Source organism: Fusarium graminearum, chromosome 3 (assembly GCF_000240135.3).
Source record: "Fusarium graminearum PH-1 chromosome 3, whole genome shotgun sequence".
Lineage (NCBI taxonomy): Eukaryota > Fungi > Ascomycota > Sordariomycetes > Hypocreales > Nectriaceae > Fusarium > Fusarium graminearum.
Genome location: NC_026476.1, coordinates 7,699,095 through 7,713,129, shown reverse-complemented (window position 1 = coordinate 7,713,129; position 14,035 = coordinate 7,699,095). Strand labels below are relative to the sequence as shown.

Here is a 14,035-nt window from a genome sequence, read left to right as displayed (position 1 = left end):
ATTATCTTAATAAAAGATAGTTCTTTTTCCTCTTACTGGGCCCGCGATAATAATATTATTATAATTAGATATCCTTATTTCTAGTATTAATTACTATTCTTCTTTTTTTTATTTTATTATTATAGCTCTTTTTCTATTTAAGTTATTTATTTGCTTTTGCCTTATTTTCCAGTTTACTATTATAGGCTTTCTTAATAGCTGCTTTTTAGGCTTTTTCTTCTTCTTAAGCTATTTATTATTATTATAAGAGTTCTAGGTAATATATATATTCTTTATATTTCTTATATTCCTTATTATATTTAAGTTAGGAGTTTATTATAATATCTATATTATAACCTAATTAGGTTATAGTAATCCTTTTAGTTAAATATATAGCCATTTAGGGTTTATTTTCTTCTAGGTTAGTGCTTTATATATTCCTTCCTTCTAGTATTAGTTAATACTTTTAGTTAGTCTTTATAGGGTTATAATATTCCCTTTCCTTATAGTTCTTTTTACTATAGTTCTAATATATTAGTAGTAGTCTATTAGTTTAGGTGGCTATAATGTTTATTAGACCTACTTAGGTTTTATAGGATATATTAGGTTATTAGGTCTTTCTTTAGTTTATATTATTCCTATTATTATTATTTTATTAGTTCTAATTAGGGTAATAATAGCTTTTTCCCTTATTTATTTATTTTTCTTTTTATTATTTATATTATTAAGTGTTAATATTAATAATAATACTAGTAAGGTTATTTAAGTTTATAGGTTTAGGTCTAATATTAATTAGTATATCCTTAACTTCTTCCTTAAGTCCTAGGTAGACTTAATCTATATATACTGCTTTATTCTAATTAAGTTTAGCTATCTAATAGTAGTATTCTAATAGGTAGGTAATAGCAGCGCCTATTTATTATAAGGCTCTAATTTTTATTTTTACCTCTTATTTTTTATTAGCTAGACTAAATATATTAATAAGTTCTTATTTAAAGTATATATACTTATTATATATATATTATATTATTTCCTTATATTTATATAGTAGGTTATTAATATAATTATAGACGATAGGTTCTATAAGTCTTTAAGCTTTTCCTTTAAGGAGGCTTATAGTGTATTAAGTTCTTATTTCTTTAGTATAGAACTGGATTAAGTAGTATATTTAGTAACTATAAACTGCAGTAAGGAATCCCTAGAGCTGATCTATATTGCTATTATATAATTTAGGCTATTAAAGTTTAAGAATTTCTCTAGGGTCTTTTCTAGTAATTATAAATACTACTATATATTTAATATATTCCTTATAAAGCTTTTAGCTCTATTTAGCTTATTCTTTAAGTCCTTAAGTAATTTCTATTAGGTTAGCTATATTTACCTTTAAACTTTTAATCTTTCTTTTAGCTACTATAGTATTAAATTTAGCTATATTAAGGATTTTATTATAGTATTTATTAAGGATTTAGATCTTATATTTAAGTTTCTTAACCTTATCTTTATAAGAGCTAAAAATAATAAGTATAATCTTATCTTTATTATCGTTATTAGTACTTATATCTCTAAGGTCCTCTTTAAGGGTTAGCTAAGTGCTAATAAGAGTCGCCTTATAGTAAGGGTTACTTTAGGCAGTAGTAAGACAGTTAAGGGTATTAGATACTATTATATAAAATATTATTTAATATAGATATAATATAGTCTAAATAAGAGCTATTAATATATAATAGGTATAGTTTTTAAGAGATAAACTAGTCTATATTAGGTTTATATTAGTAGATATATAGGGCATTATTAAGTAATAGTAAAGTATTATATCTCTTAATAGTAAATAGAGTAAATTAGGTATATTTAGGTAAAAAAGTCTTATTAATAGCTAGTAAGCTAATTATACTATCTAATACTAACTAAAGATATATATACTTAATATATTTTAGAGGGATTATAGTTAGAGTTATAATCTAAAACTGGTAATTATAGTCTTAACTGTAAGTAGCGATATGCGATTACAGTTAGAGTTATAAGTATAATATTCATATTTCCTATAATTAGCAGAGAGGCTAAGTGGGGCACATATGATATAAGCGTCAGGGTTATAACACTTCTATAATAGTAAGAGACTCCTTATTCTCTATAACCTCTAACTTATCTAAAGTCTCTATATTTTAATAAAGTATTACCTTAATATACTCTTAAAGCTGCCTCTTTTAATAATATAACTATATAAAATAGTTTAAATATTTATTTATTTATTACTATAGAGATAGTAAATTATTCTTAATAACCTCTTTTTCTTACTTTAAGTAATATTTTTTAATAATAAAATAATCTACTAAAAACTATATTAAAAACTATAATATTAAGAAAATAACTTATATAAATAACTTACCTATAAGTAAAGTAATACCCTTATTATTATAAGGATAGCCTTAATATATATATTAAGAATATTTAATATAACCCTTTTTAGCCTAATACTTAAGACTATAAGGAGTATAATATCTATATAGTATAATAAGGATTTTAGTATTTTTAATAAAAATAGCTTATATTTTATAATTTTAAGTTACTTTAAATTCTAATATTATAATTAGAAAGATATAAAAGATAAAAAGAATAAGTTATACTTACTTAAATAAAGGAAGAGATAAATAAAATAAAAGGCCTTAAAGATAAGACTAATAGAGGGGAGATATTATATTATAACTTAATAGATAATTATATAACCCTATTCTTTTTTTTACCTAATTATATTATAAGATACCCCTACTAAATTAGTTAGCTTATAAGCCGCTAGGATATATAACTTATAATTTATAAGAGACTTATAATATAAGCTTTAATTTATATTATAAGCTAGATATTTATATTATAAGCTATTATAATAAACTGTAAGCTACTTTAAATATATATATATCCTCTTATAAAGTATAAAATAGAATTTAGCTTATTAGCTATTAATAAAACCTCTTTACCTAAATACGCTTAACTTACTCTATTTACTATTAAGAAATATAATACCTCGCTCTCGCTTAATATATAACGCCCTACGACTCTATAAACATAAACCAGTACGGACTAGTTTACCTGTTTAAAACCCCAACCGTCACATCCGGCCGTTGCTTGTATTCTAGGCGGCGTTGCTGAGCACTCAGCGTGCCCGGTCGCAACAGTCGCTGTCTCAACGGAGGCCATAACCCCAGCCATCCCAACCTCGGCAGCGATAGTTGTAGCCACATGAAGAGGCATGACCTGGCATAACGCAAAATACCAATTGAACAAGTTTTAGACTGGGCAGGGTTATCGAGCTTGATGATGATAGATCACCATGATACATTGAGAGGTAGAGAGACTGACCCTTCAATATGATCTGTTGCTACATAAGCTCGAATTAGATCATCATCTCTCACATACGACCACACCTACCAGAAAATACGGGATCCCGTCTAGTTCTTGTTTTCTGTTATAGTGCCTTAGCTTTCTGGGGTTATAACCTCTACTTTTAGAAATATATACCTCATTTTCTAGAGGTTTATAAACTATTAATTATCTAATAAGAGTTATATATTACTTATATTATTAGTAATGAATAAAGAATAGTAGGTCTCTTATTTTCCTTATACTTATATATATTTAATAAATATTTAATAAATATCTTTAAAATTAAATTAAGTGTAACGGGGTTCGAGCCCAAGACCTTCGGGGGAACCTCGGGATTCTCACTAGTCCCTATCGAGGGGGCTTACCTGTAAATTCTGCACGTCCCAGAGGAAGCGGTAAGCTTTAGTTTTGCAACAATAGAGGACCTACGTTATCTGCATCAACGGATCTACCTAACTGAGCCATTGGACCTCTTACAATAAGTTAAATATAGTGAATTTAACTATATTTAAGAGTTACATATAGTCAGTTAGACTCTATTTATTATATAAGTCGAATAACATGCATTTAATTACTATAAGGTAGGTAACTAGCTATTAGGTAGAAAAATGTAGGGTATACATCCTACATGCGTTATACTCATTGGGTCGTAACATTCAGGTATATATGCATGCAGTACTCCACATCTTCAATCAGCCTTACGCTAAGCCAGCGTAGAATGAGGAAGAATAATTAGATATCCTCCCTAAACTAGAGTATATAGTTATAGGAGTAAGAAATATTTTATAAATATCTAAATAATAACGGAGTCTTAGATAATCGGGTTTGGAGTTTGGATGGTAGATGGTGTCCTTCTCCTCCGCGTCCATGCCAACTTCATTATCTTGCAACAGTTGATCAGTCACGTGCGACAAAATGTCCAAAGTAGCTTCATTAACATGTGCTTTCGTATACTCAAATCTTAATGCAGTGTGGCTGATCTAGATAGCGCCAGCTGGGTCCAAGCGACACAGTCGTACTGTAACGACCACAGGGCAAAGTGATGGTGTTGCCAGAGCTGACACCACACTGGCATGACCACGATTCCTTCGGCTAGGTATAGTTGTACCCAAGTTATGTTTCGTCGCACCACTCCGCCATTGCATGTGCTAGTGTATCTTGTCACTTTTATGTCAGCACTGGCGCGAAACTCAAATCGAATTTAGTTCATGTGTCAGAACAGCCGTTGGTAAACGGACATAAGCCTGGGCAATACTGTCTCATTAAACGTTGGTCCACACATTCTATCTGATGTTATGATAAAATGAATGTGGCGTTAAAGGAAAAAGCCACATTTTATCACTTTGACGCGACCTAGATACGGCTCCGGATTGTACTCCCTGAGCCTACCATATGGAACAGGGCTGATTGACACCTCCCGACTTGGCACGGCGGTTTATAACCTTCTTTAGCGTCAATCACCTTTGCCGAGACAGTGACACTCCTCGATAAGCCACGGTGACCGTTGATTTAGAGAACAAGCTTAAAGATCGTATGATTTGTAGCAGCGATCAATCTCGTTACAAACTGAAATACCTCATGGTACTTCTCTCATCCATTAAAGAATTTACACGACATCCTGTGAGATCAGATTGAACAATTTACGAGACCAAAGACTTTATCTTTTACCTAACACATAATCAAACTATCATTCCAAAATGTTCGGACGTCGACGAAGACCAATTCTCGGCGCTGCTGTCGTTGTCGGCGCATCTAGAGCAGCTGCCAAGCGCGAAGTTCGGAAGCAAGAAATCTTGGCCACTGAGCGTGATCAAGAGATACAAAGAGAGGTCGAGCTCCGAAAATACCAAGATGAACAACAAGAACTACGCGCACAGCGTGCCGTCGACGAAGCAATAAAGAAGGCTGGACTACAGGAGCAAGCTGCCCAACAGAATGCTGCTGTGATGCCGCTTCAACCACAGCAGCAGTATAATGCCGCTTATCCAGTGATGGAACCTCAGCCTCGAGATATGGGACTTTACAACTCCACTGGGCAGTCAATGCAGGAATGTAGGCCGGCACCAGAATACTCACTAGCACCTCAGTTCGTTGACGAGAGACCTCGAAAGTCTCCAGTGCCACGCCAAACTCCAGATTCGAGGGTTCAATACTGTACTCAGTGCGGCCAGACTTGCCAAGAAGCAGACAGATTTTGTCGCCAGTGCGGTATGAAGCAACCATATCGGGAGGGTACGGTTTGACGAGAGAGTTTTATTAGGTCTCAATTTGTTTCTTCATTGTCATGTATGGAACAGAATAGTTAAATCCATCGTTTCGAGTCTTTAACCTCGCTACCGTGTAATTAAGTCAGGGAGACTGATGAGTGTGACTACTCATGTCCACAGCAGTTGTGACGAACGAGGTTTAAGAGTTTAGAAAATATTTTCCTATGGTAATTTATTCAGGTACTTGAATTGCATCAAAGATTTGCTAAACCTGATAGCTGTTGACAGTATAACCGTGTTCCAGACCCTCGGTTCACTCAATGTATGGCACCAAACACACCATCATCCAACTTTGCATCCGTGTCTTTGACGGGTTCTGCAGTGATTGTTAGAGTGAGGGGAATTACTGAATATGGTATCCAACTCACCAAGTACAAACACAGCAACAGCTTGATTTCCCCGCCCACCCAAAACCTTAATATTGAAAAGATCTTGTGGGCAAGACCAGTCATATTTGTTTGGCCCAACATGGGGTATACTCCACGAGATGGTTACCTTGTTGTTCATCTCCACACCAACCAGTCGGTAAGAAACAGATCCGTTGATGGCACCGTACATGCGGCTAGACTTGCATCGCAGCATGCCACTTTCGCCTGCTAGTATCTCTTGTGGCGGCCGGGCTTCGGAAGTTTCCATCCAGTCGCCATGATCTAGACTTGGGGATTCTGGCTCGATGTTCAGTTCCTCGTTCGTGTGATTCAGAAAAACGACTATGAGTTCCCTTGCGGCCATTTTGTTGATACGTGATGATGGATAGATAGACTTTACTCTGACAGTTTGATAGTGGATGATAGGACAGTAAAAACTAAGACGGTGGAAAAAGCTAACAGCATCATGGGAAGGCAGTCTGGGCCTATTTAAAGACCGGAACTTACAGCAAACCCACACATGAATCACCCATAGTGTCCTGGCGTGCACAGCTGACTATTTTCTAGCTGTAGCCGTGTCAGCCTGATAATAGTCGAAAGACATGCAACGTCAATGCTTTCACGCCATTTTACAACATCACAAGTGCACATGATGAAGATCGATTTAGATTACACCCGCATGGGTAGTAAATATTTACGATTGTTAGAATATGTTCTGATGATTGTGATTATTGTTATTTCAGTCGCCCTTCTGTCACTAGCTGCAAAAGGTCACCACTTCGGCTGTGGTCTGCAACGCTAATGCATATGACTAATGTCTGATATGAATAGCTTCGCACCATGATCTGGTACAAATGAGAAGTATGGCGGGGAAGCTGACATGCGCATCGGTTGTTGCTGTAAACCTAATTGCCAGGTCTTATTTCCTGACTAACCACACACGCTTATCTGGTATGTCACAGTGGAGGCGTCAAACACAGAAACGGCCGTGGAGCCACGGGGAATTCTACAACGACAACACGGTCCAAAGCCAGTTGTGTGAGGGTGTGCGTATGACAGCGGAAATAAGACATGGCGTGATGATTGATAAAGATCCTTAGCGTAAGCAACCAGTCTGCCGGTACCAATTCACGTATCCCCCTACACCAATGTAATGTGGCTCGAGCAACCTCTGCTTTCGTGGAGGGGGTTATCATACATAACTAAATTAAACTTTGGAACGTTTACCTTTTTCCCGTCTCGGATGATCCTTGTGATTCAGATCCCAAAATCAGGTCCCTGTCCATCTGAACTGGTAACGGAAACTACTAAGTTAGGTATGCAGCTCGCTTAGCAAAAGTGGCAACACTACGGGCCACAATCTCGACTCCAAAGTCCAGACCTGAAGGGATGTAGGGAAGACAATTTACTTATTCGATTAATCAAGAAAACATGCTTGGCCAAGCAATTGGTCACGTCGTAACATAAAGCCTGTTTTCGAAATCACTGGGGTCCATACAGTCTCAAGAGATATGACTTCAATCTTTATGATCCTGTGATCAAGATATCTGATACCATGCCGGATCGAGAACTTTACGCGGCACAAGACATATGATAGTTAAGCGATATGAACAGGAACTAGTCTAGACTGGAACTCGTCGTATCGAATGTAAATCTTGCAGTTGTCTCAAGTGACCAACGTATATACATACACGGTACAAGGCAGGAGACATCTTGAATCCTCTGGCCACGTAGAACAATCAATATTGTAAGGAATTCAAAAGCAGAGTAACTTGAGATTGTGACTGATTAACATTTCTCTACATAATGTATCCACATCTTTATTGATTAACATAATCTGTTAAAATAATATCATATTTATTATGTCTACTAATTAATATCTATTGCCCTTCATGTCTACTCTTGTCGGTAGTGGTGCAAGCTGCTCTATTCATCTCGTGGAACCCAGCATCTTCCTTCCGGGCTCTGGCTTCTGGTGCCATGACCGCCCCCAAGGCCAGGATGGCATCACTCTGTTGCGAGGAACGCTTCGCCTGATCCTGATCAAGAGAACCAAAATCAAATCAATACAGATCAAGTTGCTAGGACATACATGTATCGAGTGGGAGGGACAAGCTGGACCGGATTTCCGTGAAGAGAGTGATGTACAAAAGCAAACATCAATCCTTTTCGACGCTACCAAAAATCAAGATCAAGACGATTATGGTTTCCAGTGTAGATACTGGATCCAGAATGTACCGAATCCTAATGCTGTCTTTTCTCCCGTGAGTCAAACAAAGATCTTGGCAACAGCAGAGCCGTTTCCTCCCCAGGATATAGACAACAAAGGGCAATTTACATTTAACTGCTCCGAGATACGGCGCCCGAGTACGGATTCCACGATATCTTTTACAGATGAAACAGAGAGTCATAAGATTTTCTATCCAGGAGTTTACGAGTATGATTTTGTTTTTCCGATCACACATCAACAGCTGGAGACAACTCAGGTTCCTCATGCAGCTGTAAAATGGATGCTACTTGCGACAACAGCTCGCCCTGGTTTATTTCACAACAATATTCGTGCAAAGAAAGAAGTTACATTTGTCAGGAGCCCTGATCCACTATCTCTCGAAATGGTACAACCAATGCCTTTCCATCGCCATTCCGACGATTGGTTACAGTATGACATCGTCATTTCTGGGAGGAGCTTCCCTATCGGCAGTCAGATCAGCATTGCTATGAAGTTGGGTCCACTGGACAACACCACGCTACACGGTTTCGAGTTTCTGATAAATGAGTCGATAGAATACTGGTTCAGGGAAAACAAGATCAATAGGAAAGGCCTCACTCGTTCCGTCCTCCTTCTGAAGAGTACAGCTGGAAGGGCAATTATTCCGTCCTGGACATCCGCAGGCCAAGTATCTATTCACGAGGCTGAAGCCAAATCTGGACCAATACATGACGACGGAGACACAGTTCCGAGACATGACAGTGTCAAAGCATCTGGGACCGCAGCCTCGACTAGCACCGTCACCAAGACAGTAGAGGATGACTCGGACAATTCAGATGCGTGTTCAATGACCCTGATGGACATGGTAGAGATCGAAGCCGTTGCACAAGTCCCCACATGTACAATCATGTCGAGGAGAGAAGATTTGAGACTACATCCAAAATGTACATGGAAGAATATCGTGGTCAAACACAGTCTTAGGGCGAGTATAAGCACAACCCTTCCTCATAGCGTCGTACTGACGATGACCGATAGATCGTTCTTCATGTCACCCAAACTGATCTCAGTGATCCATCGGGAAGGAGGCGTATCTATCGGGATACTGCCATCAGCTTACCCATCACTATCCTAAACTGTCGATCGAATCAGGCCAACATGACTCTTCCATCCTACTCGCATGACCCCTTCCAGCCCGTCAGCTACCCCAAGGTCTGTGGGTGTCCTGATGCTCTGCCTTTACCCAGCGAAAAGCCACCTCGCCGTTTTGTTAAAGCGATGGTTGCGCGCCACCTTGTCGATGACAAGTCTAGACCACCCGATGGACTGAGTATCATGGACAACACCACGAATCCATCCATCCCTATCCTCAACGAGGGTTCCCCTCCTTGTTACAGTGACATAGTGGATGACTCTGATATCGGGTTGCGCGTACAGTAAATCACGGTTGGAATGCGTACCTTTGATGTCAATACTGAGTCTTTCAAAATTTGTCAATTAGAGTAAACTTCAGCTCGCAATGAATTTTTCTTCACAATGAACATGGTGGCTACATGCCTTGACGTGATGGCCGATCTGTATTTAACTTGCTTGTGCCAACCTTGCAATAATACAACTTTTACCATGTAGATATTTGTTCATGCTTGACAACGTCCAAATAACTCGGACTAAATCATCACATATCAAACATTTTGGCAGCGCAAATGGACGAAACCCAAGGCATAAGTTCATCGAACGCAGATGAAGCACACTTTGGAACAGGGGTTGGATATATCATAGCAGGTCTCTTTGCAGTCTGGTTTGTCTCAGTTGCCCTGGTGGCACTTGTCTCGTAAGTTCTCCGGTGCCATATCGACACATTGTCTGTACTGATAATCGGCAAGCTATTTTAAACGTCAGAGACAACATACTAGTACGAGAAGTGGCGTTGGGAGGTGGCAGGTCGCGCCGGGTGGCATAGTGACTTTGCAAACCCTCAATTCTACAAGTCCAGCTGAGAAATACGAATTCCCCGCATCATCTAAGTCAAATCTGGATCTAGAGTCACATGCATTGGGCTTTTTAGAACTTTGGTATGTTGTTGGCTATTCTTTATGGTACGCTTCACGATCTGAATCTGTGTCTAGTGCCATCTGTCTTGAAGTCTTTGAGAATTCGGATACTGTCCGTCGATTGAACTGTGAGCATGTCTACCATCAAAACTGTATCGACCGCTGGTTCCAAGGTCGAAATTTCACGTGTCCCTTGTGTAAGTCGAGCGTTTTACGATCAGGAAACGGTATTGCTTGATGTCACTAGAGAGCCAATGGGAGATCCATGTGATTCGTTAGTCAATTCAGCACCAGGTCAGAATAAAGTTCAACTTAATCCACCACGCCATGGTTGCATTATCGGAAGATCCTGACCAACGCTATGTGAGGGGTTCGTGTCAAATTCCTGTTCCCAGGTACATATAACTTGCATGTGTCTCTGTGCATTAGTTTAAGCCTGAAATAGCTAGTGAATGGGGAGGACGTTAACAACTTAAAATGATATTCTGCACACCACACCCACCGCCATGTCCAAGAAAATGTGATTAACGCGCTGGCACATACCAGGGCAACATGGTAATTGGCTCTACCGTAATATTGTCTCGTTTCACATGGCTATGAGTGGCAGTAACGGTATGATTATTACTCAAATCTAGACCTCTCCATTCCAATGCCATGACTTTGCGTGGTTTCGGTGGCGCTCTTCAGCACATCAAACGACCAGTCTAGATTCCCACCAAGATCAAGCTGATATGCAGTGGTATGATCGGGCAAAGAATCTGGTTGCGCATTGGAGGGTCTCACGGTTTGATGCCACATAACCGTGACTTACAACATCTCAATCACAATAGCTGGATGAGTTTACAGGATTGCATCATGATGACTTGCATTAAAGTATTTAGGTGCAGAAGTGTGCGGCTGAACGATGAGGATGTCTCATTTAAACGCGAAACGCTTCCGTCTCTAAATGTCATATAACCACCGCAGAATCTATCAACCAAATTACAATCATACAATCGAACATCTCTGATCTGTTTCAATATGGCTGAATCTGGAGTCGCGCATAAAGTCATTTCCGTCATCCTCCGCCTTTCGGAGCTTGCCTCTGCTATAATTGTTCTGGGCATTCTCTCTCGCCTCACTTATCTCGTCGGTATTGCAGGCGATAGTGTAGATGGAAGGATCATCTATGTCATCGTCGTCGCATCCCTGGGCATCATGTACTCCATCATGTTCTGTGCGCCATTCAAGAGCTTGTTCTTGGGCTTCCCCTTTGACTTTGTGATGTTTGTGATGTGGCTTGTAGCATATTGCTTACTTCAGACGGTATTGTACACCCTCGACTGAACTTCAACGAATACTCTTTACTGATCATGCATGATTTAACGATTCACAGAAGACAGGCACACACACTTGCACTGCACGTTGGTACTATAACTATTGGGGTTACTATTGGGGTCGCTACTGGACTCATGGGCCTCCTGGAACTGTCGCTGTTAACAGCGCGGGTTGTGCCTCTTGGAGAACGGTGCTCTCCTTTTCGTTCATCGCGTGGTTCCTCCATCTTTTGAGTGGAATCCTTGTGAGTCATTTCTTCCCTTTTGCACTTGTATCATATAGAAGCAGAAGCGCTGACACCGTATATCTCAGGGTGTCTATGTTTTCCACACTTATATTAAGCTGGATGAGACCAAACGCGACATTCAGCAGCACGCGGAAAAGCTCGTCAAGTAAGTATTATAACTTGCATTCTAAGAAGGTGGATCGATAGGCTGATACTCTACGCTACCAAGGCCTGACCCTCGAGCACGTGGCTACGACCGAAGCCTTGAAAACCAGACTGGCGAGACAGTCAGTGTTTAATTTACCACAACGGTTGTCAAGTAATATGAAGAACGAATACCCATTGTTCCAGAGGGGCTAGGGCTGGGAGATGCGTATAGTGGCTTTGGAGTTATACAAGCCTTGGAGTGAGGTGTGGTTCAATGCGGGGAAGGGGGACGGATTGTTGGAGGGTTCTTAATAGTGTGTCAGCTCTAATTCATTGTGATATACGACCAATGTGAACCAACTTAAACCCAAGTATCATGACACAATGAAAGTTACAGTCTTGACCGAAGAACGTATTACGACACCACTATGTTCTCTCCCCTTTGGGCGAGGTTTGCTTATGGTGGCTTAGCTACAGGCCAGTCAGAAAACTGACGTTGTAACAACAGCACCAATCACCAAGTGGTGAAACCTCATCAGTGACAGATCGACTCCCGCCTTGTATCTTGCAAAAAATGAGGGGTTCCGTCTGTGAACGGAAGTGGCATGGTGAATCTAGACTGTTCGCTCTCAGAATCATCATGATAGAGTTGGGCTTGGATCGAAACAAGCTTTGGCTTATGTTGCAGTACGTACCCTATACACATGATCTGACATGACGTTCTGATACGATACCATCTCAACTGCGTATTATTTGCTGGCTTATTCAGGACGGTTGGTGTACTGCAGCTAGATCTCGCGATGTGAATACATGATAAGATGATATGAGGCTTACGACTTTCTCCATTACTTGCACTATTCTACCTCATTCATAGCATAGCTCCATGGCTTCTTACAACGAAGAGAGCCATAACCAGCTTTCAGATGGCAGTCACACTGGAGTTGTCAACGAGACTGAGTATTTCAAAAAGACAGATTTTGAAAATGCTTCCAATCAAAAGGAGTAAGTGATTCCGAATAGGTCTTGAGATTTGTCGCCATGGTAAAATTGCATGTTGTGTCTAACACATAGTCTCCCTAGATACTGGTGGTTTCTGTCGACGGGATTCCCTATGATTGCTGGTACTTTGGGCCCCGTCGCATCAGCTTTCAGTATATGTTCAATGTCAGAACCGTGGAGGCAACAGACCAGTCCCGAGATAGACATACAAAACGCCCCATCTATTGCAAATCCCCCATGGTACGCTCAGTTATACTCTAACCAGCTTTGACACTCGGAATTGACAGTTAATCGCCTGATAGGTTGTTGATCATCGAAACTGTTCAGCTTCTTGTTAGCCTCATCTCGAACCTATTCCTTCTTCTCTGTATGACAAAAAGGATTAGGTTCAATGTCGCTTTACCCATCACCATACTTGGATGGTACTAAAACCAACTTGTTGTTTAAACCTTGGCTGACAGAAGACAATAGGTATGCCTCTTCAATTTGTCGCGTCATTCTAACAGCGGTTGTAGCCAATCATCTCAGAGATTCTGATATGCATGACGGAGATTTCATATGGTCACAGTCATTTTACTACGGCATGTGGGCAGCTATTCTGTATTTCGTCGACGCCACTCTTTTGGCTACTACCTACTGGAGTATATGCACAGGTCACTACCACAAAACGGCATCAATGACTACAAGTCATCGGACGCTGATGCTGCAGAGTATCATGTTGCTCCTTTATCTACTACTCGGTGCCTATGTATTCTCCAAAGTTGAATCCTGGGAGTACCTTGATGCTGTGTACTGGGCTTTCGTTACACTCTTTACTGTGGGTTTCGGGGATTATTATCCTGGGACGACCCTGGGAAGAGGACTATTGATACCCTTCGCGCTCGCTGGTATCATATCTCTTGGTCTGGTCATCAGTTCAGTGAGAAGCCTCATCATTGAAGAGGGAAGTCGATATGTTAGTACGGCGATTAGCAACCGGAGGCGGGAACGAATGATCAAGAAGCTGGTCTCTTAAAGGCATGCCCATGTTTTTGAACCCATTCAAGAGGGCCCGTGTGGGGTTGCTATGGGTAAAGATGAGCCGCATCAAAACGAGT

General features: G+C 39.7%; 6 protein-coding genes across 6 annotated transcripts; 4 read left to right on the top strand and 2 right to left on the bottom strand.

The window, feature by feature from the left end:
• Window positions 1-4,055: 4,055 nt before the first annotated feature.
• FGSG_14009 (uncharacterized protein) lies at window positions 4,056-4,497 on the bottom strand (the record flags this gene model as incomplete). The annotated part of the gene is made up of 3 exons (XM_011327720.1): window positions 4,056-4,337; window positions 4,377-4,449; window positions 4,487-4,497. The coding sequence occupies 3 exons, from the start codon at window positions 4,495-4,497 to the stop codon at window positions 4,056-4,058; spliced, it is 366 nt and encodes a 121-aa protein (XP_011326022.1).
• A 557-nt stretch (window positions 4,498-5,054) lies between these two features.
• Window positions 5,055-5,767, top strand: FGSG_11611 (uncharacterized protein; the record flags this gene model as incomplete). Its single annotated transcript, XM_011327719.1, has 2 exons — window positions 5,055-5,565; window positions 5,745-5,767. 2 exons carry the CDS (start codon window positions 5,055-5,057, stop codon window positions 5,765-5,767), a joined length of 534 nt encoding a protein of 177 aa, XP_011326021.1.
• Window positions 5,768-5,881: 114 nt separating this feature from the next.
• FGSG_11612 (uncharacterized protein) lies at window positions 5,882-6,356 on the bottom strand (the record flags this gene model as incomplete). Its single annotated transcript, XM_011327718.1, has 2 exons — window positions 5,882-5,940; window positions 5,993-6,356. The coding sequence occupies 2 exons, from the start codon at window positions 6,354-6,356 to the stop codon at window positions 5,882-5,884; spliced, it is 423 nt and encodes a 140-aa protein (XP_011326020.1).
• Window positions 6,357-7,884: 1,528 nt separating this feature from the next.
• FGSG_11620 (uncharacterized protein) lies at window positions 7,885-9,638 on the top strand (the record flags this gene model as incomplete). The annotated part of the gene is made up of 2 exons (XM_011327717.1): window positions 7,885-9,066; window positions 9,237-9,638. 2 exons carry the CDS (start codon window positions 7,885-7,887, stop codon window positions 9,636-9,638), a joined length of 1,584 nt encoding a protein of 527 aa, XP_011326019.1.
• Window positions 9,639-9,901: 263 nt separating this feature from the next.
• On the top strand, window positions 9,902-10,487 carry FGSG_14008 (uncharacterized protein; the record flags this gene model as incomplete). Its single annotated transcript, XM_011327716.1, has 3 exons — window positions 9,902-10,029; window positions 10,082-10,270; window positions 10,325-10,487. 3 exons carry the CDS (start codon window positions 9,902-9,904, stop codon window positions 10,485-10,487), a joined length of 480 nt encoding a protein of 159 aa, XP_011326018.1.
• Window positions 10,488-11,446: 959 nt separating this feature from the next.
• On the top strand, window positions 11,447-11,962 carry FGSG_11621 (uncharacterized protein; the record flags this gene model as incomplete). Its single annotated transcript, XM_011327715.1, has 3 exons — window positions 11,447-11,554; window positions 11,625-11,810; window positions 11,879-11,962. The coding sequence occupies 3 exons, from the start codon at window positions 11,447-11,449 to the stop codon at window positions 11,960-11,962; spliced, it is 378 nt and encodes a 125-aa protein (XP_011326017.1).
• Window positions 11,963-14,035: the final 2,073 nt, after the last annotated feature.